Here is a 23019-nt window from a genome sequence, read left to right as displayed (position 1 = left end):
ACCTTGGTAATGTCTGTGTGAAGACCACCATGTTCCTGTGACCATGAGTTTAATTGGCTAATTTAAATTACCCCTAGGTGTGAACAGGTGTGTGAATAAATAAATATGATTTCCAGTTTACTATAAACTAAAGCTCTGATCCACTCCCATGACATTCCTTTCCACCTTACCAAAAATCATTTACCAACAATGAATAACATTTAAAAGTGTTTACTGTTCGTTTACTGTCTGTCTGAGGTTTTGCATGTTCCTCCTATGTCTATGTAGGCTTTCTCCTTGTACTCTGAATTCATTCCATTCTCCTAACACAAACCAGTATGGCCATTTGGCCTCTGACCCCAACTTCTAGTCAAGCACTGTACAAGTGTATAGATGGCGATAAGGGCAGTGTTCTTTTGTTTACATTCAAAATGGAATGGGGGAATACATGTGATCTGACTAATTTTGACCATGGCATTGTTATTGTTGCCAAACATGATTGTTTAGTATTTTTCATCTAGACTGTCATCCAAAAGAGTACACACAGAATGCCTTGAGATGGACTGGCACCTTGTCTACAGTGTAAGTGTTTAAGGGTGGTGCCAGAACCACCGCGACCCTAACCAAACATGAACGAATGAATGAAAAGTGAGTCTTCACCATGTCATGCTGAGGTATTTGCCGCCTTAAACTCCCGCCTTTTCTTATGCCATATCGAGTCTCGCGACAGCATCTTCTTCATTGGCGGGAATTGAGCTGAGGTGAGTAGATTCTCCCTGACAGGATTATTAAAGTTTACCGTTATTTATAATTTAATCGTTTTAATCTAAACGATTTTAAACTGTAAACCAAAATATACATACAGTTAATGAAAATAAAACTTCTTAAAGTTAGATTTTAAGCTTGTTGATTGATTTCCTGTCGATGAAATTATTTTTGTAGCTTAATGCTAACGGTCACTGAAAGATGGCAAATATGGAAAGCTGATTGTCTACTATAATTAAATGATCACAATAAAAAAATTGTATGTGCCTGTTTTAAGTATATTAGGACGCTTTTAACACAAGAAAATATATTTTGAATTTACATTACATTGTGGTGGTTGTGATTGTTTACCTATTGTGTACCACATACAGTTCCTACTTTAGTTTATCCTGAGTTGAAATATGAAAATATGACAAGTTATGCCTGTCACAATTATTACATTATTACAAATGTTTGAGCTTTTGTGATCAATTGAAATTCATTAGCTGTTAGATGTAATGGTCTTAATCGTGAGTTTATTAAAACTGCTGTTTGATATTAAAAAATTTTTTGATTTTAAAGACCTCTTCTGAGTGCACCGACTTGTACTCAGACCAGTAGAGGGCAGCACTGACCTATAAAACAGAGTACTATAATAAATAAATTAATGAATTAATAAGGAAACTGTATTATGTCCCAGGTAATTTAGCTTGTGTAACATGTAGTTTACCTCAATACCTTGACTAAACAAAAATAATACAGACAGCTTCATGCATTCACTGGTGTTTTGCAGCCTGCCTGAAGTTAAAAGTTGCAAGTAGTTTACTGGTATGAGGGCTTATAAAGTTACTAACATGTTATGTTTACTTACGTAGACATTTGTTGACGAAGCAGAAAACAAAAACCTTTCTACTACATTACAATTGATAATGTTTGCCCATTCCTAATAATTAAGTAGTTACGTTTTAAATTGTAAATACAGACTGAATCTGATGTGCATACATACTTTAAATAAAAGAATTAGCTTTGTGTGTAAATGGACAGAAGTAAATCCTACACAAGCACAATTATTGGTTGATAAAATTTATTTCTTTCTACAAAACCTTTAAACTTTTTAAAGGAAGTAACATATTATTATTACATTACAGTAATCCAAGCAGAGGTTCACACAGATCAGAGCATTTACTGCTCCTGATATTTTAAATAACTTCAACTCTCACTATATTGAGATATCAGGAATGGAACAGCAGTAGCTGTCGTTTTGATAAGCGTCTTAAACAAACGTCTTTAAAAATGGGTTTGGGAAAGCAGTTTGAAATCATAACGATGCCCCTCAGCACTGTTTCATCGTAGCAGACACAAAAGCAATTATCACATGATTGATGTTAGTCATATACGTTTGTTAATGTATATGGACAGAGAAAGTCCTTCGAGACAAATGATTGGCACATCTATTAATTTGATTTTTTTTTCTTTTTGTGTCACACATTTACTTTTTTCTGACAAGCTTGATTTAGTTTTACATAATTTCTGTAATTGCTCATATGTATGTACTTCATTATTGATGGGCCGAAGATACACACTTCATTGTTTAATTAAGGCTTATGCATTTCTTATTTCATTTTAATACAGTGTGTAACAATGATTTTTTTATATATATATATATATATATATACGTTTGTTTTTAATCTTGTTACTTAACATGATCCTATTTGTTCACTTATCTAGGTGCTTGGGTGGCGTAGAGCTCTATTATACTAGCTCACCTTGACACATGATTGATGCTTTTCTATGTGTATACAATACTGATCATTACAATGTACATTACTATTTTAAATAAAAAACGTATTAGTGTTAAGTGGGGTTGTGATTAGGTTGTGCAAATGTTGAGTCCTAAAACTAGGCTTAATGGCCCAAAAAGGTTTCTGTCAGCCCATATAGTTATCAGAGACGGCTTAGCTATTAACAGGAACAATTAGCAAGTAATTAATTAATTCTACACGGTCTCTGTACAGTAAGACAAAACAACTTGGCTCTGTCCCCTAAATCACTGCTGCTGTCATTTTTCGTTCCTCCTGAAGTCAGTAATTAGCAAAATCCTTTTTAATGAAAGTTAATTAGCTTATATGCAAATTTGAGCGAGTGAATGAATCCCAGAGCATTGTTCTGCCTAATTAGCATGTAATTTGTGTATTGTAACACACTTACCACTAAGATGAGTCCAGATGCTGCTAAGAGGACGGTAATTAAAACACACATCCTTTTAGTGTTTAAGGTTAATTACGGCGTCTCCCGATGCTTTATTGCAGCAGAGCGTCAACAGCACAAATCTTCTAGGACATCCACAAACCAACAAGGAACTTACAGAACTTTAATCAAAGATCTGTGCCGTCATTTGCATTTTTAATTGCAATTAAGCTGCGTGTCAATTACGGGATACAGTTAGGTACCAATCCAGTCGAGAGGTGGAAAGATTATTTAAAAAGTTGTTTAATTCATAGCTGTTTTTTCTTAATCAAATAGAAGTAAACATCTCATGAAACCTAGTATTTATCAGGTTAGTGTAATATATATTTTTAGTTTGGAGCTGAACTAATTAGTTTAATACAGTATGTAATAAGTAAATCATTTTCATTCCAGTTTACTGTAGCATTTTATTATAACTATGACAAACACAGTACAGGCAGCTAAAGGTTAATGGCTTTGCTACAGGGCACAGCATTAGCAGATTGACTCTAGTCGGGTTCGGATCCATAACCTTTATTCTGACTTCTATTTTCTATAGATTTATAGGGTCAGAATTATTATAAATAAAGGAGCATCCCAAGAACCCAGAAGGCTAAAAAAACATTAACTTTAATATTTAAAAATACATTTGCAGATTAATACATTGTATTTAGAGTTACACTAAAAGTCCAGGCTTGTGTATCGCTAATGTTTTGTTTCTTTCCCTTTATTTTAAAGCACATTTATGCTTTTGTCTGTGTTATAGGGAACGACAGTTCTCGATGCTCCCTGGACAAGAAGCGTTTAAACCACATGACCTTGGCTGGGCGCATTTTAATTTCTTCGTCTTTAGAAAGGCACTAGCAGGGGTTCTTCCCTACAGCCCAGCGCAGGGGTACGGGGAGCGCCCGGAGCAAAAGCGCTCGCAGCACACAATTGCTTTCCACCGGTAAGTACCCGTAACACTTCATTAACAATTAATTGAATTCTGTCTATCAGGAATAGCACTTTTAACTGCAGCCTCCCCCACACAGTGCTTTACAAGATCTACACGAGAGCGTGATGATCAAAAGCATGTTGTGACTTTCAGAGCAAAAACTGTCGAATGTGCTGATGATCACTCGCACAATCTGTTGTATGGATGCTTTACAATATGAACAAATATGGGACAGTTGTGGCCTAGTGGTTAAGGTACTGGACTAGTAATCCAAAGGTTGCTGGTTCAAGCCCCACTACTGCCAGGTTGCCACTATTGGGCCCTTGAGCAAGGCCCTTAACCCTCAATTGCTTAGACGGTATACTGTAAGTCACTTTGGATAAATGCACATAGATTATATGGTGTTTTTGGCCTTCGATATAGACGTGGAAATTGCTATTTTTATTGAACCTGTGGTGATGGAAATCTGTCGGCCTCATCAGTCGATATTTTTCTCTATTTCTACACTGATAAGTTTCCTTATTTTAAACCAAATTAAAGCATTATTAAGCATGTCTTGGTAAAAATTTTTAAAGTCTTTCCATCACAAGATGATCGCTGTATAAATTTAACACTTAAACACAAGCTAGTGATGATTAAATGTGCTAAAATGTGAAGGAAAAAAAAGCGTTTCAACTACAGGCCACAATTACATGTTTTATTGCAAAAGCGAGACATTAATGTTACAGTAAAAACATGCCATAATTTAAACAGCTATTATAAAATAACAGTAATTTAATGAGTTTTTTTTTCACCAGTTATTTCTACAAAAACATTAACACAACTTTTAAAACAGGTAGAAAAACATCAAAATCTCTTCAGTGTCGGCCAGGAATGTAGTGTTCTCATCCCCTGCATCCTTCAGACCACGTCCTTACCATCATGTGAATTTATACGTGTGAACGTTAAGGACAACGACCAGTGCAGGAAAAAGTGTGTAACACTTAAATGTGTAACAGGAACCATGTAAAATCATTTCTCATATGATGGGGCATAAAGGATATGATTGGTAATCTAGCGTCTGCGTCAGCACTCCTGTAAGAATAAACTCTGCATTGTGCACATCTAAAAAAAAAAAAGGAGAACGATAATTAAGACCACAATAATATAAACCAAATCACAGTGAATCCACTATAAATGTTCATTTAATGCGTCCGGTATTAATATATAACATTATAAGGGTTGGAAAGGGGCTTCCTTACCAATGTTCTTTAAAAAGTATTCCCTGCACAGATGCACATCATTATCACATGAGATCAGGATGATTTCTGGAAGGTTCTATTAAACATAAAAAGTTAAACATGTTAGTATCATGAGAATTTATTACAGGCAGAGTTTAACAGCCTCCAAGATTGATGGTCAGGCAACGGGCCGATGTGAAACTGTAGTAATCACACGAGCATGTGGCACTTTTATCCAAAGTGAATTACAGCTGTGACCGTATACAACCTAGGCAATTGAGGGTTAAGGGTCTTGCTCAAGAACCCAACAGTGGCAACCGGCCTGGGGTGGGGCTTGAACCAGCAACCTTCTGATTACTAATCCAGTACCTTACCTGCTAGGCCACAACTACTCTAGATTCACGTGCAATACTTGTAATCGTTACCAACATTAGTAAGGATGAAGAAACTGGATGTAGTCAGTTGTTCTAAATGACCATGTAGACTGATCTGTAATCAGCCTGGCTGAATGAGCACAAGAATAAAAGAGCAATACCTTGTTCTGCTTGTGCTCCATGATTTTGCGGAAGGATGGCTGTCTCGACAGTAGTTTCCCTCCGGCGCTCTCCACTATGGCTCTCATGGTGCTGAGGCTCGGACAGATTCCTGGAGTTATGTAGAAGTATTTACCCTAGAGGGAACACAAAGAAACAGCCTTAATACATCTGTCAGAACAAATGGAAGAGGAAAGCGAGAGAGAGTAGAGTTAGGATCATTCTTACCTTAAAAAGTGGCGCTGCATGTGCTCTCTTTAACGACTCCTCCAGACTGAAAGCGAACAGCACCTCGGCTTCTGCATCCCGCAGTATGTAGCTCTGTTCATCTACACACAACACAGCACATAATAGAGTAAAACTGAGGATGGAACCTATTAGATGTATCCATGTGAGCCCATAACCACTTGGCAGGATTCTCAGAATACTGACCCAGGTTAAGTACTGGTCATTTAAACCAGCACCAACTTTTAGAAGCCTATACAATCAATACAGACCAAAAACTAGATCTTAAAAATCCTACTCTACTGCTACTTACCCACAAATTTCTGGCATTTGCAGCTCTCCTGCAGCCACTCAGGAGTGACGATGTGCTTAACGACAGATATGGCCGTCAGGAACTTGACCGTACGCGTCACTTTGTTGGCCACCAGATGAGTGCACTTCTGCGCGCTCTCTGCCACCTCACCACCCAGTTCATACAATCTCTAAAACAGAGAGAATGTACATGAGGACCGGCTAAAGAACACTCGAATTTGTTACAGGACAGAAAATTGATTTATCTAAGCTGTTAAGCCGCACTAAGCCTTTATCCACCCCCGGACACGTTCATTTCCAACGATCCTCTTCTGTGAAATGCTGTTTAATGAGCAGCCACAAGCCATTTATCCTCTCAGGTATTCAGAATACTGGAGCCAATTAGATGCTTTACAATGGAAACATGAGCAGAGAATGTGTAGATACCTTTATGTACTGCTGGGTTTGTACAGGCTCGAAACCAGTGAAGAATACAAATGGAGTCTCATCTGGGGGGAGCTTTTTAGTGGGGGTGGGAATCTCCTCCATTCTGCAAAGAGAAATTATTGATTTACTTCACCCTCGATAGATAGGATGTACTGTAGGACGATCTATCTCAAAACATACTGGAGGTAAAAAGGACCAGCTGATAACGTCCTGGTACCAAATACCACAGGATTTATTCAGATGTCTCATCAGGTCAAAGCTGTTTTGGCAACATACTAATGGGTGGTCGTAATGTTTTGGCTTATTTGTGTATATTTAAATGTGCTATTGTAAAATATAATGTATAATTTGGAGAGTTTTGTGATAAAAATGGTATTACAGTAATTAAATTTAATAGGACAATACTTGGACAATAGCAGCAGACACACTGACCACAGCTGGACTTAAAGTAGAATACAAGGTTTGCTTAAACAAGCTATATTTTCCCATTTCCTTATAGACAGAAACACTAAACTACTCTTGTAATACTTTTTTACTTTAAAAAAATTAAATTTATGAAATAGAAATGTGACATACTTTGTTCTGCCAGAGCTTAAATTGGGATTGGCTAGAACTGATCAGCAGTGTGTGTGTAGTAGCTAATTTTCTGGTTGTGTGTGGATGTTATGAGGCTTGTTTGGGACTCTAAGATTTCACTCAGACATTTTTAAGTGTACTTAGGAGTACTCACTTGGGCTTCTTGGCAGGAGGCTGCGAGACACCCTCGACCTGTTTCTGCTTCTGCTGCAGACGAAGACTCTGTGGAGACACAAGAGTGTGTCATAACACGTCGTGCAGCAAACACTGAGAAGTATTCCATAGTATTCCATAAATACCAGTAACTCTGACAGTATTGTGACCGAACACCTAGTGTGGGACCATTAGGAATCTGATGGGGGGGGGGGGGTTAGAGTTGATTTGCTGGGTAGGCCTTGGAAAGGGGAGGAACACGTAGACGGAAATAATTGGAGGTTCAAATCATTAGAAGTTACGTGATACAAAAAGTAAACAAAGTCAGCTGTATGGAGGGATGAATTTTTGTATCGGCTGTTTTTTATGCATCTGTGCAGACGCAATGTTTTTGCTGTGTCTTTACAGTTCTGAAAACCAAGATCAAATTACTGTAGAGGGCATAGAAAATCTTCAACTGTGCTTAGCTCATACGAACGGCAGTACAGAGTGGCATCGGATCTGATCCCATAATATTTAGTTATCGACCTCGTCATGTAATCCCAAACAGAATGATGTAATTAAAATGATTCTTCTCACCACCAGCGCTTCTGGCGAGACCTTCACAGGATTCCTCCATGCAACTAGAAGAAAATAAGAAAACAGAGGGTCAAACCACCACAGATTATTTTGATATAAGACACAAATCATCTAATTCTGGTTCATAATAAAAAGAAAATGTTTTCTAAATCTGTTTTTTTTCTTGCCGATCTTACCCAGGAGGTTCTGAATGAGGTGTGTGTTGGGAGCGAGAGGTTCTGATAGGTTGAACTGAGTGTATCTGCTGTGTTGAATCTGCCGTAAAGCATCAAGGTTACCCAGCAGGATGTCGCACAGCCACTGGGCGTTCACACACGGGATTCGCCACTCCTTCGCCTTCTCGTACTTCAGTCCGCTCGGCCTGGAGGCAACACACACAGAGCATGACTAGCAAATATATCTCGTGTCTAGATGTCATGAAACTTGATTAGTACCAAAACGGATCCACAAAGTTGAATCGGTTCATCTGGACACAAGTTTGGTATGGAGATACGTTTCATCACCCAGCTGGTGGTCTGAGCTGGTGGTGAATAATCCAACCTTATATGCAGTCGATTTGCATAATGACCAACACCGGATCCATTGCATAACATCATATGATCAGATCTATATGATTCTGGTAGTTCGTTTTCATACACACACGCTATTTTTATAGACAGTTGAATGTAAAAGTAATTTTTAACAGAAGTCTTACTCTTTGCAGATGAGAACGGTGTTGCTGCGACACAGGTACCCCGTATAACGAGCGCCTGCTAAATACGCCATGAGCTTCAAATCATCCCGATCGCTGTCCAAAAATCCAGTCACTGAAATAATCTGAGGAGTACAGAGGGAGGAACTGAGCACTTTATCAGATCATGGGTTAGATGTGGGTATACAGTTACTGACCGTAGTATGTGTGTTACTCTGTGCACTTTGTCTCCACCCATGTATAATTCTTAGCACTGCAGTGACACTAATATCATAATGACAGTAGTGTAGGTATCAGTGTGTGGTGTTCTGGTTTGAGTGTAGAATGTGCAGCAGGGTCAATATTATTGCAGTGCTGAGAATGGTCCACCAACCAAATAACATCTGGTCAAGTTGGGGTCAGTGAAAGTGTAAACAACTTAAAGTAGATCACATTAGGATAAAAACAGGAGGTAAAACCTGTATGCAGCAGCGTGTGAGTGAAAGCCTGTGTTGTACGTACATGCTGTGAGCAGGGTTTGGCTCCTGGGGGAAAAGTGAAGGGTAGATGGAGTGTTCGGTGAGGAGGAACCATCTTCTTTTTCTTCAGCACTGTGTTCAGCCAGTGAGCCGTAATACAGCGTTTGCCCTCCCGCAGAGCCTAAAACAACAGATCCCAGTCAGAATGTTGCTTTATCCATAAAAGGTTAGCACATTTAGCAAATTTGGGATTTGTCTGGGCGTCTACAAGGACAACAGCCCCCCAAATTAAAAGCCTTTAATAACATGTACGGGCAGTTGAAGAGGTTTGGTACAGTGAGTATTGGTAAAAGTGGTGTGCTTACCTGCAGATACATGCTGCTGACTTGACTCTCGCACAGTAAGTGAGTGCAGCGATTCAGAGCTGAATCCACGGCACCACCGTACGCCTGAATGATCTGCATCATAAAACAACATGGTTACTGAACTCTGACTGGATTTTGCTTCTCACAGCCAGTTCGAACTCAAATAATTCAACCTGAACGTAAAATTTCTTAAAATCTTACTCGCTTCCACGTCGCCAATAACTGTTTATCAGCCATCTGCTCCGGATAATCAGCAATACCAAAGACACAGCCCACCAGAAATCCATCTTCAGGGACTGGAAACACAATCGGAAATTTTTACGTCAGTGTCGTTTGATTGCTATGTTCGCCCTGCAGCTTTCAGACACCCAACAACACTACTGTACTTACTCTCTTGTCCTGGTTCATGGCCGAAGAGTTGATGCGGCTGTATGAGTTGCATTGGTGTCTGTGTTTGATGTTGTAGAGCCTGAGCGTTCTGTATTTGATGCTGTTGTTGCTGCTGCTGCTGTTGTAACTGGTGCATGTGTTGCTGTTGCAGAAACTGCTGCTGTTGCTGCTGCTGCAAATGTTGATGGTGCATTTGCTGCTGATTCTGTTGCTGCTGCTGTTGTTGTTGCTGCTGCTGTTGTTGCAGTTGTTGCTGAAGTCTCTGCTGTTGCAGCTGCTGCAACTGTTGCTGCAAAGCGTGCTGCTGCTGCAGCTGCAACGGAGGCCGTAAGAGCTGCTGCTGCTGCTGAGGTCGTAGTTGCTGCTGCAGGAAACCATGTTGCTGCTGCTGCTGCTGCTGATGTTGCTGCTGCTGCTGCGAATACATCTGTTGATGCATCTGCTGCTGATGCAACTGATGCTGCTGTTGAGGCATCTGATGGAAACCTGGTTGTTGCTGTTGCTGCTGTGAATGATGCATCTGCATGCTCTGGGGCTGCAGGTGCATCATGGGATGCTGCTGGAGCATCTGTTGCGCGTGTGCCTGCGGCTGCTGGGGCTGAGGCTGAGGCTGAGGGATTTGATGTGCTTGCTGCTGCTGCTGCTGCTGTTGTTGCAGTAGCTGCTGCTGTGCTTCAGGAGGGAGCTGTTGTTGCTGTGGAGGTTTTACGGTGTTGAACAGAAGCTGATTGGGACCACCGGGATGGCTCTGACCACCCTGCTGCTCCACGCCTTTCCCAGTCAGACTCTGGAGAATCTGTAATAAAACAGGAGATTGTAAACAATGATGGAATCATAACACCAGATTACCATAAATAAATGAGCTTTACCTTCCATTAGTGTGTCTATATTATATTTAGAATGGGGATGTAAACAATCTGTTCTTACGTGAGTGACATTCTGCGGCCTGCTGATCTGCTGTGGGTCTCCGCTGTTGGTAATGTTCCGCAGTGGGCGGGCTGTAGAACTCCACCCGCCGATCACATCCGTACTCTCCGTGCCCTGAGGGTTACCCGGCGCAGGCGGCACGCTGTCGCACAGGTTGATGAGCGCAGTGTCCTTGCTGGTCGGTATCCGGGACTTAGCTAAAGTCCAGTTCAGGTTGGGCTCCTCCTTATCCGATTCGTCCGAGTCGTCGAACATGACCTCGACTTTCGGAGACGGTGAGCGCTGCCGCCTGGAGGGCGATGCCCCTCGTGAGGAGACGGGGCTGGAGCGTCCGCTGCCATCGGAGCGAGAGCTACGCTCGTTTTCCTCCTCGCTGGCCTCCTCTTCCTCCTCCTCTTCTTCTTCTTCATAGTAGGTGAGTCTTGGATGGTAAAGCTCTTCATCCTTTCTGCTCTTGTCTTTTACAGAGTCAATAATCCATTCAGGAGTGACGACTTTGATGCCGCTGTGTCTCAGAGCGCATTCATATTTTTCCTGGGGAGGCAGAAATTCAGGTAAATAAACACTAGATTTGATTTAAGAACAAGCTGTGTTAACTCTGTATGCTCTGGTTAACTAGTCCTGCACTCCTATTAAACAGGTTCCAAAACCGCACCCCTATTAAACAGGCCACAAAATTGTTTCCTTATTGTACCGGCCTTAAAACCACATCCCTAATAAACACACCTTAAAACTGCACCATATTACAAATGCCTTTAAACTACAACCCTGTTAAACATTTTGCAAAACCGCCCTCCTATATAATATGCTCAACAGTTTTGGTTTGAGCCACACTGACGGCTCTACGCAGGAGGTTATAAATCCTTTATTCAGTCCAGTATAAAAGAGCAGCAGCAAGACCTCATATAAACATATAAACCTTTCTGTCATTGACCAAACCCACCAATAACACGACGGCTAGGTACACTGTGAGCGCTGACGACTGGCTGTTAAACCCAGCCAACGGCACCGACCAGCCATAAAACCGCACCGAGGGGAAAACGTTAGAACAAAATCTAAATGCAAGCGCGCGACGCCGGTCATAAACGTCCGAGATCACGTCGGGCGTCTGCTTACCCCTTTGGGCTCCGGAGCCACCAGATGGGTGCACTTCTTGTTGAAATTCAGCTGGCAGTCGCCACCATAAAAGGTGATGTAGGCCCACAGGACGTCAAGATCCCCCGCCAACTAGAAAAGAGGTACCAAAGTGGTTTAAAGCGCAGATGAATAAAGGATGAGAAGAAACGTTGAACTAGGAAAGAGGGGAAGACTCACGTGAGATAAACATGCCCGCATGCCAAAAAACAGCTGCTCAGATTCAGGTGAAAACCCAGCAACCCTGATTTACAATCAGTCAAGGCAAATAAATAAAGATGTAATGATGTAAACATGTCAGTTAGAACAAAAATCGAACACAAAGCAATGTAGGAAGGATACGGCAGCAGGTCTCCACATTTAACGGACAGAATCACCCAAGTCGGCTGGAAAAAAAAAACACACAAACATAGCAGCAAGGTTTTATTATCGACTCCCATTAATGGTGTATATACACACAAAAAGAATAGACGGCATGGTAATCCTGATGTTTACCTTTACTATAGGTAAGTCAAAGACCTCCCGCGCCTCCCCGACCTCCGGATTGTCTCCGTCCTCCGCAATAATGTGCGTGGCGAGGGCATTGTAGGACACTTCTTTACCTTTCCCGTCTTTGACCAGCTGAACCACCTGAAATTACAAGTCAGCCGTGAGCCCATTTTTCTCTCACGCTATTTATTACCTGGTACGTTGATGCAAACTGACGCAGAACAAACACCAGCAAGATCTTAAAGACAGACAATGAGAAAAAAAAACAAGAAAAACAAATTTGTGTTGACAAATTATCCTTTTAAAATTATTTTAAAGAGAAAATTCCTTTGTATTGTGTGTGATTATGTGAAATAATTTAAATAATAAAGGACAGAGCTACTAAGCATTAAAATGAGATGCGCGGAAGTCATCGTTTCAATATTAAGTATTCAGTATTTATTTATTAGGATTTTAACATCATGTTTTACACATTCACGAAATATTTATTATCTCCAGTTCACCTCACTTGCATGTTTTTGGACTGCAAACCGGAGCTCCCGGAGGAAACCCACACAGACACGAGGAGAACATGCAAACTCCACACAGACAGGCCCCAGACGGCCCCACCTGGGGATCGAACCCAGGACCTTCCTGCTGTCAATAGATTTTAAAGGCGTGTTTATGTTTAATTTGCATTCCTAATTTAGACCCGTCTAATTATCTCCAACACCTCACCAGCTGGGTTTCTTCTCGACCTTGGTAAGCAGACCACTGTTCCATGCAATCTGTACAGAGTGCTGAAATCAGTGACATGTGATGAACACCTTGACATACCTGCTTCACACAAGACCACGTGAACTTGTGTATGCAACTGAATCGGTTTAATGTTATTATTAATATTATTATAATAACTGAGACAGCACTGTTCACTCAGTTTTGTTGTATTTGTAAAGCTCTGAATTATAAAAGCAAATACTTTACAAATAATTGCACAATATTCAACAAACAAACTTAAATGTCTAACAGATTTAAACTGGATGTCCGGAACACTGTTACCTTATTGTACATCACATAAATAGGGCTTCAGCTGTTAGCCAGCAGGCTAGTATAATAAACAATCTTTTAGTAATAAAAGCATTTAAAACACAATCATCTCATTACACTTCTAATACATTATAAGAACATTAAATGTCCTGTTTTTTATTCAGCACTATTCTAGCTAGCTATCATTGTTTATATATTAAAGTAGGCAGATTGCTAGTTAGTTAGCTAAAGGCTAACTGACAGAAAAAACTTCACCTTTTGATCAATATCCCCGACCACATAAAACTTCACGTCCTTGAACAGCTGGTCCGGGACTTTTAACTCCTCTTCCAACATTGTTCTTATAAATACTGCACAACTTTCATCACACTTAATACATCAATAACAACAGAAACATCATCCTGTGTCCGGTACAGCTCTCCAACTGAGCTCAACACCATAGAACCGCTACACTTTCCCTACCCGTTTTCAGACTCTAACATTTGGATTGGCGTGGTATCACGCAAGTCTGTGTTGCGATTGGCTGATCCTGTTAAACGTCAGGGGTATTTTAATCGCCAGCCAATCCTGACTCAGGAGGCGGAATTATCCGAAATACGGGTAGGAAAAATATAAAGCGCCAAAGATGATTCGGCGGGAGGACGAACCATTACATTTTTCTCGGGGGTGCAAACACTGAGGTGCTTACATTAATTTAAAATGATATCGAAATACATTTATATTTATTGAATTTACTTTCTTTTGTCGCTAATAGTGAGCGTAATAGTACAAAATAAATATATTTGATTGCGAAAGAAAAAATATTAAAAAGTGTAAAATTACGACACCCTTCCATAAATGGAACATCTCATATTTGTGGGCGGGGCCACCTTTTATTCCCGCCAAGCATAAAATCGTGACGCCTATAAATACCTGTAAAACAATAAAAAAATAGCTTTAGAATGAATGTATTAACCTTCATTATTGCTAAATAAAAACAGGATGAAGACCAACATGTGGTTTAAAAGCACATTTAGTTCGAGTAAGTGTACAAATATAAGTTTGCACTCTTACTGCTCCCTAATTTGATCATTTCCCTCTAGAAAAATGACTCAAACATGTCTTTCACACTAGCTAAAATTCATTAACTCATATTAACTATGAATGAGTCCTAAACCCTAAAGTCCTAAATCCTGAAGTGTACAGTAAATGGTCTCAAAAGATTCAGGTAATTCAGAGGTTGGAAATGAAACCACTGTTGAATGTGTGACCTGTGAACCCTTAGACACCATTTAACAGACACTGTAATAAATACAGCCACGTGGGCTCAGGAGTTCTCCGGAAACCCGCTGTCACTTAACACAGTCTGCATAAATGACCTTTGGTTAATGCAAGGGTGGCACGGTGGCACAGTGGGTATCGCTGTCGCCTCACAGCAAGACAGGCCTGCTCATTTATTCCCTGTTGGATTTGAGGGCATATAGAATCTTTTATGCTTTTTCAGGGTACTAATGTTGAAATCAGGCTAGAGGTTTAATGGGTTAATTAATAACCACCTAATTTACTGTTCACCATGAAGAATAACACAGTACTCTTTACTATACTGTACCATACTGTATTATATAATACTATACTATATCATACAATGCTGTACTGCACTATCCAATACTGTATTGTATAATACTGTACTATATCATTCTTTACTGTAAAATATTGTGCTATACTATACGACATTATGTTACTATACTAGATCATATTTTACATCACTGTAATGTACTATACCTTATCGAACATACTGCATTGTATAATACTATACTACACCATACTGTACTATACTATACTGTACTACACAATATTCTATTATATAATATTATACCATACATACTGTACTATAGTACATACTAAACTATACCATACAATGTTGTACTGTACTATACTATGCTTTACTCTACAATATTGTGCTATACTGTACATGGGCGGCACGGTGGCTTAGTGGGTAGCACTGTCGCCTCACAACAAGAAGGTCCTGGGTTCGATCCCCAGGTGGGGCGGTCCGGGTCCTTTCTGTGTGGAGTTTGCATGTTCTATAGATACCTAGCTGCACTAGTGCATTGTACTGCCGGTCCCAAGCCCGGATAAATTAGGGAGGGTCGTGTCAGGAAGGGCATCCGGCGTAAAAATTGTGCCAAATCAATGAGCGATCATGAGGATGACTCGCTGTGGCGACCCCTGAAAAAAAGGGAAAAGCCGAAAGCAGAAGAAGAGGAGATTGTGCTATACTGTACAACATTATGTTACTATACTAAATCATATTTTACAATACTGTAATGTACTACACCATACTATTACTACACAATACTGTAATGTACTATACTGTATTATTAACCTACTGCAGTGCTCCTGCTGTGTGCGCGCGTGTGAGTGCGCGTGTGCGCGCGGAGCGACGGTGCGCGCTTCTCCTCGCGGCTCCGGTGTTTCTAATTATGCAAATTTATTGAGAGGTTAATTTGGGGATTCGAGCAGATAATAACAACATAGAATTCAGTGTGAAGACACCGAGCAAACCGTCTTCATCAGCCCCTAACAATGTACAGCAGCAGAGGAGAGAGTTCCACACCACTGAACCGCACCGGCTTCATCCACTCATGGAGAGGTACGGACTCTTTATTATCTTTATTCTATACAAGTTATCTTCTTCAGAAAGTTTTTCTTATCATTGCTTCTCTGCAGCCTGAAACATTTCCAGATATATTCCATTTTTCAGTCATTCTTATTCATACTGTTTGATTTTTTCATGGTATGGAAATATGATGGTACTTGTTACTCTTACAGGATGGAACTAATCATCAGACTTTTCATGCATGTGTTTGTGTTTCACAGAATTTCCAGTAAATTTTCAGTGAATGATTCCAGATTAAAACAGTTTACATTGAGGGAACTTAAAACACAATTTTATTTATTTATGTATAAGTAATATAACTACTGATAACATGATTTGCAAGTAAGTACTTAGCTAAATATTTAGCTAAACTTTCTCCTTTTTATACAGTAATAGTATACTGAGAATGATTAGGGGGAAAGTTAGAGTTTTAATATTCAGGGAGCATTTACTGTATCGCTAGGGTGATGCGTCACGTGACTACACAAGCTCAGCATCAATGCAAGACTAAAATCACAAGAAATGTACAAGATTTGTGAGTGTTGTGTGAGAATCTTTACCCATTCAGTAAAAAAAGTTCCGTCTAGTTCCAATTCCTCCCGAAGAAAACCTTCCAAACTATGGACCTTGCTTTGCGCACAGAAAAATACGATGACATCAATAATTAATGTTGATATTTAGGTCAGCGTTTATTACTCTTTATTGGAGTGTTAAATTTGGTTAAATGTGAATATAGAACCTCTGAAACAAAGAACAGCTGAGAATACCCGGCCCTTAAACCACTGGATCCTGGCAATGTAGGACCTAGAAATACAGGACAATGGGAATTTAGGAATATAAGATTATGGTCAACATAGTTCTTGAGTTTATAGGGGCCTTGAGAACTAGGGACCCTGGGTGCACAGAGCTTCTGAACTATTGGGCCCTGCTAATATAAGGATATGTAAATACTGTGTGTGTGTTTTGTGCCCAATAGTCTTGTAATATTAACATACAGGATCTTTGATTCTCATGCAGAAATGGTGAAAATTAAATGAATGTTTTAAAAAAACATTTGACATCCTCGGTGCACTGTGTAATCAGTAGATCTTCAGAGCAGGATCCCGGCTCAGACCATTGATGTGGGGTGGTTTGAGCGGTCATTAAAGGAATGAGTCACCGGGAGTTGGCCATTTGAGACTGATGAAGAGTTGATGGTGGTGTCGGTGTGGGTTAGAACCACCTACACACTCACGTGATTTTCTAAAGTCCTGTCCTCAGAGGAGCAGAAGAACACCAGCGATGGATGCAGAAGATGATTTATTAAACTCTTCTGGTCTCTGTTCATGCGTGACGATGGTGGACGTTTATGAAATATTGTTTGCAAATGTAATTAAAACATACGTCAGATCAAATTCATCATTATTCTTTAACATTAGTTTATGGTACATCCAATTATGTGTACTGTGGAGCAGCAGATTGCGTACGCAGACACCACTTCTAATCCTAATTAGTGAGTTCAGGTGTTTCAGCCAGATGCATTGCTAAAAAATGTATAAAATCGATGATGTGTGATAATACGTCATTCCAGCACGACTGTACAAACATGGCTAGATGAGTTTAGTGAAATGGAACTCCAGTGACCGGCACAGAACCCTGACCCTCACCCCACCGAACATATCTGGGATGAATTGGAATGTTAATTTGCAGGCAGACCTTTCTGTCCAGCATCAGCACCTGATTTGAGAAATGCTGGTCAAGACGATGAAATCTTCAGAAGAGCGTAGGCTGTTATAGCCACAACAGGAGTGTTGGGAACAGGTGTCCACGTACGCTGGGACATTTAGTGCATTTTCAGGGCTGTTTAGAAGTCAGCAGCACTGTTGGTGCATTGGCATTTTTGCAGGAATTCCTCCTGGGGGTTCAAGTAACTAAGCAACACAGAGAGTAACGAAGATCCTGCTGTAGCAGCGTCTGAACTTTGTGCTGGTACATTTTAATTATGTCACTTTCTTAATGATGTTTACATCTGGATTTTAAGCTCCTAATTAAATCTGCTGTACAAAAAAATTCTGTGTTTTGGAAATAACGAGCCGTGGACGGATTAGCGAGCTTGCGGTTGAGGAGAACATTTAAACAATGACGAGAGGGCTCATTCCTTACGTGAAACACCACAATGCAGATTTAAAACGACGCTGCGCTCCCACCAAACCCCACAGACAGAAACGCCTCTGATTATTCTGTTCAGTTTCTGATCAATCTGGAGGTTCTCAGACTTTTTGGTGGTATTTTGGGGTCATAAGGAGGCTCGTGGGACCAGATCTACCATTTTTTTGTAAAAGCAAATCTTTGCCTCGTGAAAGCAGGGCTCAGTCAAGATAGCACTTGAAGCGGCTGTGTCCCAAACCACACACTATGTCTTATTGGTGCACTTCGAATGGTTTAGTTATACATTATGTAGGATATAAGATGGTAACCTGAGTAAACTTCAAAAAATTAACCACACGTCTCTCAATATTCTCCCAATTTAGTCGTATCCATGTTCCAAATCATATTTCATCTCTACTGCAGCAGACCTCCTGACCGAGGAGGGTCGGGACTAACACACTTCCCCCCCCCCCTTCTTTTTAACTGCACCAGTCAGGTTCATATGGAGATCTGTATTGTGCACGGAGAGTCGCGCACCCATCTCTATTATCCCTCATCTCTGTGCAGCACCATCAATCAGCCAGCAGAGGTCGTAACTGCAGCAGTTATGAGGAATCCATACCATATTATCCGTACAAGAAGTTATGAACCCTCATCATTTCTTTACCTTCATTCTGTTTGTTTATGTTACAGATTGGTGAAATTCTGTTATAATTAAATCCTAAAAACCATCCAGCATGTCCAACTCTAGCTTCTTCACCTTCTCCAATCACAGCTGGACGTACGGAAGCCTGCACAGACCCGTCACGGTGTTCAGCGTTCTGACCTTCACCCTGCTAGCCATGCTGGTCCTGGCCACGTTCGTGTGGAACATGCTGGTCCTCGTAACCATCCTGCGGGTCCGCACTTTCCATCGCGTCCCTCACAACCTGGTGGCCTCCATGGCCATCTCGGACGTCATGGTGGCGGGACTGGTGATGCCCCTGAGCCTGGTCCGAGAGCTCTACGGTCGCAGGTGGATTCTGGGACGAGCCCTCTGCCAAGTGTGGATTTCCTTCGACGTGCTGTGCTGCACGGCCAGCATCTGGAACGTGACGGCCATCGCGCTGGACCGCTACTGGTCCATCACGCGCCACTTGGAGTACACGCTCAAGACACGCAAGAAGATCTCGAACGTGATGATCGGACTGACGTGGCTCCTGTCCTCCATCATCTCCTTCTCTCCGCTCTTCGGATGGGGCGAGACGTACTCCGAGGAGGCCATGGAGTGCCAGGTGAGCCAGGAACCGTCCTACACGGTGTTCTCCACCTCCTGTGCCTTCTATATGCCGCTCTGCGTCGTTCTCTTTGTGTACTGGAAGATCTACAAAGCTGCCAAGTTTCGTATCGGGTACAAAAAGAGCAACACAATCATTCCGGTCGCTGAGGCTGTTGAGGTATGTTATCATATTTTAAATAAAATAGTTTCACACTGGAGCTAAAATGCTACATTAGCACCATTATATAGCAAAGCAAGCGTCAGACATCAAACACGTCTGGGCTGATTAACTGCATGTGGTTTAAAAGCTAAGAAATGTGATAATCATGCATTATTACTATCAGGACTAAATCCAGAGTTCTGTGCATCCCTAAAGTTGTTTAGGACATTAATCATAAACCGTGCGTGTTCATCAGGTGAAAGAAGCGAGCCGGCAGCGCCCCCACACAGCGTTCACGGTCCACCACGCCACCGTGACGTTCCAGACGGACAGCGAGACGAGGCGCGAGCAGAAAGAACGCCGCGCGGCGCTCATGGTGGGCATCCTGATCGGCGTCTTCGTTCTGTGCTGGATCCCGTTCTTCCTGACCGAGCTGATCACGCCGCTCTTCTCCTGCCAGGTTTCACCCACCTGGAAGAGCGTCTTCCTGTGGCTGGGCTACTCCAACTCCTTCTTCAACCCGCTCATCTACACGGCCTTCAACAAGAACTACAACAGCGCCTTCAGGAACCTGTTCAGCCAGCAGCGCTGACCAGGACACGGCATGGACAAAAGTACTGGGACGCCCCTTTTAATGACTGAATTCACGTCTTTTAGGTCATCATCATGACCTCCAGTGTCCTGCACAGAGTCCTGACCTCAACCCCACTCAACAGCTCTGGAATGGACCGGAACATCAACATCAGCACCCGGCCATACAAATGCTGCCATCTTTTGACTCAATGGGCACAAATTCCCATACACATACGCACTTGACAAGTCTCGGCTGTTGTTCTAGTGGAAAAGATCACCCAATTGTTATAGCATTTGTTTTTAAAATGGGACGTCCGACAAGCAAACAGTCAGGTGTCCAAATACTTTTGGCCATATATTGTGTCTTTTACCATTCGACTAGATTACAGTCAATTTTATTAAGAACACCTATAATCTATTGATTATTTTATAAGCTACACCCATTATAAAGATGAACTATGTGGGTATACAATGACTGACTGTAGCCTGTATGTCACTGTGTACACTTTGGGACCCTCATCAACCATTTAAATAGCAAAACCAAACCGAAAAACATCAATTTCATTTCATTCTGATTGTTTATTTGATCTGACCACTGAACACACTGTCTTACACTAATCAGGTAAGAAAATGACATGATTCCTCTGCTGGAACAGTGGACTAATAAACACACGTACCTCGGATCAGCGTTAGGAGAACGTCATCGTATTCAAGGACGTCTGGTAATGGACTCGTGGACTGGATGGACTCGGAGCTCTCAACACCGACGTTTAGAAAGCATAACAAGTGGATGCTGATGATCCGAGAGAACGATGACCTTAACGTCACCGATTCATTCTTAAATAAGGTTTACAGTTTGATTGTATCGTGCGGCGACCAAAGTAAATCGCTCGGTGAACAAAGGCGTGAACAGAGACTTGAGGTTCACTGTAAGTGTGTCAGACAGAAGTCGAGGAGCACAATGTTCTTCTTACATCTCTGAGCTTTTGAAACGATTCAGAATGTCCTTCAGCATTGAGACGCTGAAAAGATCCATCGCTGATTCACAGAAAAGTCACTTCTGTTGATCTGAAAAGCTTCAAACTTTGTGTGTTTGAAGGCCAAACAGAATCTGGTTCTGCACCAGGATGTTAAAACAGCACGGAAATATTAAATATTAAATACGCATGAAATAGGTTCATTGTCGGGCTTCTGGTTCTTTGTTTTATCCAATGAATCTGTCAAACATGTTCAATAGTAAACGTTTAGCTAATGAAAGCATTAAAACGGCTTTTTCCGAGCTTCATCCATGATGTTTTTATATGTGTGTGTAAAATGAATGGTTAAAAACTTGAGCTACAATTCAAATCAAATATGTGAAGGACAAACGTCACTGGGCTCTGTGTCCAATATAAAACTCATATTAGAGACAAAAAGAACTACTGGCAGGTGCTGATAGCAGGTCTGTGTCATGCTACTTGTGTTGTCCTAAAGTTCTTTCTTTCTTTTTTGCCTGAATCACATTAATCTGATCCTGATGTAAAGCTTGCTTGACTGTGAATAACGTGACAGACTTTGTTTTGATGGTTATTAGATGACATCTGATAATATGGATCAATAATAACGTGACAGATTCTTCCTGTATTATTGTTTAATAACCACTCAGGGTTTTGATGGGTTATTAGTCCATCTGGGGCACCTTCCACAAGTGAAACCAGCCTGTCACAGAGCCGGTTCGATATAGGATCAATTAAGAGCAACCAGTTCACCTACTGGGACATTTTATGAGCTAGCAGGACCATCAAATGAATAATCTGAGCTGCTGTGTGTGTAATTTGTGCTGTATAATTTATGAAGGAATTTATATGTGAAGGATGTGTTAAAGTTGTTAAAGTTGTTCAGTCATAACACATAACTGAAATCCCAAAGCCATTAGGTAAATTGTCTGCACTAAATTGTCCGGCGCTCGTAACCAGTGATGTTTGTAAAGTTTGTGCTCTCGTCTTCCACCCACTGATTTCAGGTTAGACTCCAAAATGTGTCAGAAAGTTGAAATAAAAAGGTCCAGTATGAGAATTTAATCATAAATTTTTGGCCACTCGATCAGTAACCTAAACTACATTTCCAGACTAAGAGTAGGAATGTAAATGACACACAGTGTAACTAGGACCACCAAAGGCCCTTGATTTCTTTCTCTTTTAGTGATAAGATTTAACACAAAGACAAAGAAGTCGGTCCTCCTGCTAATTGTAATGTCATTAACTTATTAGCAAGCGCCGCGTCCCAATAGATACCAGCCTATTAATTTTTCAATTACACCTTTTACGCATCCGCAGCAATAAAGCCCGATATTAACACACAGCTTGATTAATAATTTTCTGCCTTTTAGATTTTCAACTAAAACACTGTAATTGATTTGATCGAGCGGTGATAGGCCCCGACGTTCCGATTCGCCCGAGCGCGGTTTGATTGAATTCTTAAGTACATCTTAAGGTTGATGAATTGATAAGTGGGAGGAAATCAGTACTGATGCTCTTCTAAATCTGTACCTGTTTTTATGTTATCTGACCCTTGGACCTTTGCTGACCGTTTTAGCCGCTTTACTGTCCAACGTAACATGTACATGTGGCTGTGTCTCACTGTGGTGCCAGTCTGCCCTCTGCTGGACATGTGGAGTTAATGCAGTACATCAACGTTCTCTTGAGCTGTGAGGTTGAAGAAGCAAAAATAATCCAGAACATCAGAATCAGTAGAAGAAAATCACGAATCAGGAACATCTGAAGGTCCTTATAAGTGGAGATAAAGAGCAGAATGAAATGATGGGACTTCAGCTCATTATCCAGAGACCAAAAGTCATGACAACACGAAATGTTTATTATTGATTGATAAAAGAG

General features: G+C 41.0%; 2 protein-coding genes and 1 long non-coding RNA gene across 6 annotated transcripts; 2 read left to right on the top strand and 1 right to left on the bottom strand.

Moving 5' to 3' along the window:
* The first annotated feature begins 712 nt into the window (after positions 1–712).
* Positions 713–15488, top strand: LOC134302505 (uncharacterized). 3 transcript variants are annotated; one of them, XR_010007541.1, is made up of 7 exons: positions 713–740; positions 3716–3898; positions 7349–7452; positions 7917–8529; positions 8614–8778; positions 11209–11295; positions 12863–15488. It is a non-coding gene; the product is annotated as an uncharacterized LOC134302505 (long non-coding RNA). The 3 variants fall into 3 exon arrangements; XR_010007539.1 differs by lacking the exon at positions 12863–15488 and adding an exon at positions 12382–12472; XR_010007540.1 differs by lacking the exon at positions 12863–15488 and adding an exon at positions 12382–12472 and having other exon boundaries at positions 7740–8529.
* Positions 4570–13832, bottom strand: paxip1 (PAX interacting (with transcription-activation domain) protein 1). Its single transcript, XM_062987626.1, has 21 exons — positions 13646–13832; positions 12371–12505; positions 12218–12261; positions 12056–12119; positions 11858–11968; positions 10742–11275; positions 9815–10610; positions 9626–9720; positions 9425–9517; positions 9103–9240; positions 8605–8726; positions 8087–8271; positions 7911–7954; positions 7333–7400; positions 6603–6705; positions 6178–6346; positions 5868–5968; positions 5642–5776; positions 5128–5203; positions 4931–4990; positions 4570–4822 (listed from the first exon to the last, which is right to left on the bottom strand). Exons 1-21 carry the CDS (start codon positions 13724–13726, stop codon positions 4806–4808), a joined length of 3171 nt encoding a protein of 1056 aa, XP_062843696.1. The 5' UTR covers positions 13727–13832; the 3' UTR covers positions 4570–4805.
* Positions 15489–15882: 394 nt separating the features above from the next.
* Positions 15883–21431, top strand: htr5aa (5-hydroxytryptamine (serotonin) receptor 5A, genome duplicate a). 2 transcript variants are annotated; one of them, XM_062987790.1, is made up of 3 exons: positions 15883–16022; positions 18849–19591; positions 19830–21431. In XM_062987790.1, the coding sequence occupies exons 2-3, from the start codon at positions 18893–18895 to the stop codon at positions 20163–20165; spliced, it is 1035 nt and encodes a 344-aa protein (XP_062843860.1). In that variant the 5' UTR covers positions 15883–16022; positions 18849–18892; the 3' UTR covers positions 20166–21431. The 2 variants fall into 2 exon arrangements, with proteins under 2 accessions (XP_062843860.1, XP_062843861.1); XM_062987791.1 differs by lacking the exon at positions 15883–16022 and adding an exon at positions 18709–18744.
* Positions 21432–23019: the final 1588 nt, after the last annotated feature.

Source organism: Trichomycterus rosablanca, chromosome 25 (assembly GCF_030014385.1).
Source record: "Trichomycterus rosablanca isolate fTriRos1 chromosome 25, fTriRos1.hap1, whole genome shotgun sequence".
In the NCBI taxonomy this organism is placed as follows: domain Eukaryota; kingdom Metazoa; phylum Chordata; class Actinopteri; order Siluriformes; family Trichomycteridae; genus Trichomycterus; species Trichomycterus rosablanca.
Note: the sequence above shows the minus strand (reverse complement) of the source record. Positions and strands in the feature narration are given on the sequence as shown.

Bases quoted from the DNA above. Each gene is read 5' to 3' on its own strand.
- paxip1 (XM_062987626.1), bottom strand. From the start codon at position 13,726: ATGTTGGAAGAGGAGTTAAAAGTCCCGGACCAGCTGTTCAAGGACGTG. The intron at 12,120-12,217 runs GTATCCTTCCTA...ATTGTAAATCAG, and splicing joins AAATGTGGAGACCTGCTGCC to GGTTGCTGGGTTTTCACCTG. The intron at 8,272-8,604 runs GTAAGACTTCTG...TGTTGCCTCCAG, and splicing joins ACCGTTCTCATCTGCAAAGA to GCCGAGCGGACTGAAGTACG.
- htr5aa (XM_062987790.1), top strand. From the start codon at position 18,893: ATGTCCAACTCTAGCTTCTTCACCTTCTCCAATCACAGCTGGACGTAC. The intron at 19,592-19,829 runs GTATGTTATCAT...CGTGTTCATCAG, and splicing joins CGGTCGCTGAGGCTGTTGAG to GTGAAAGAAGCGAGCCGGCA.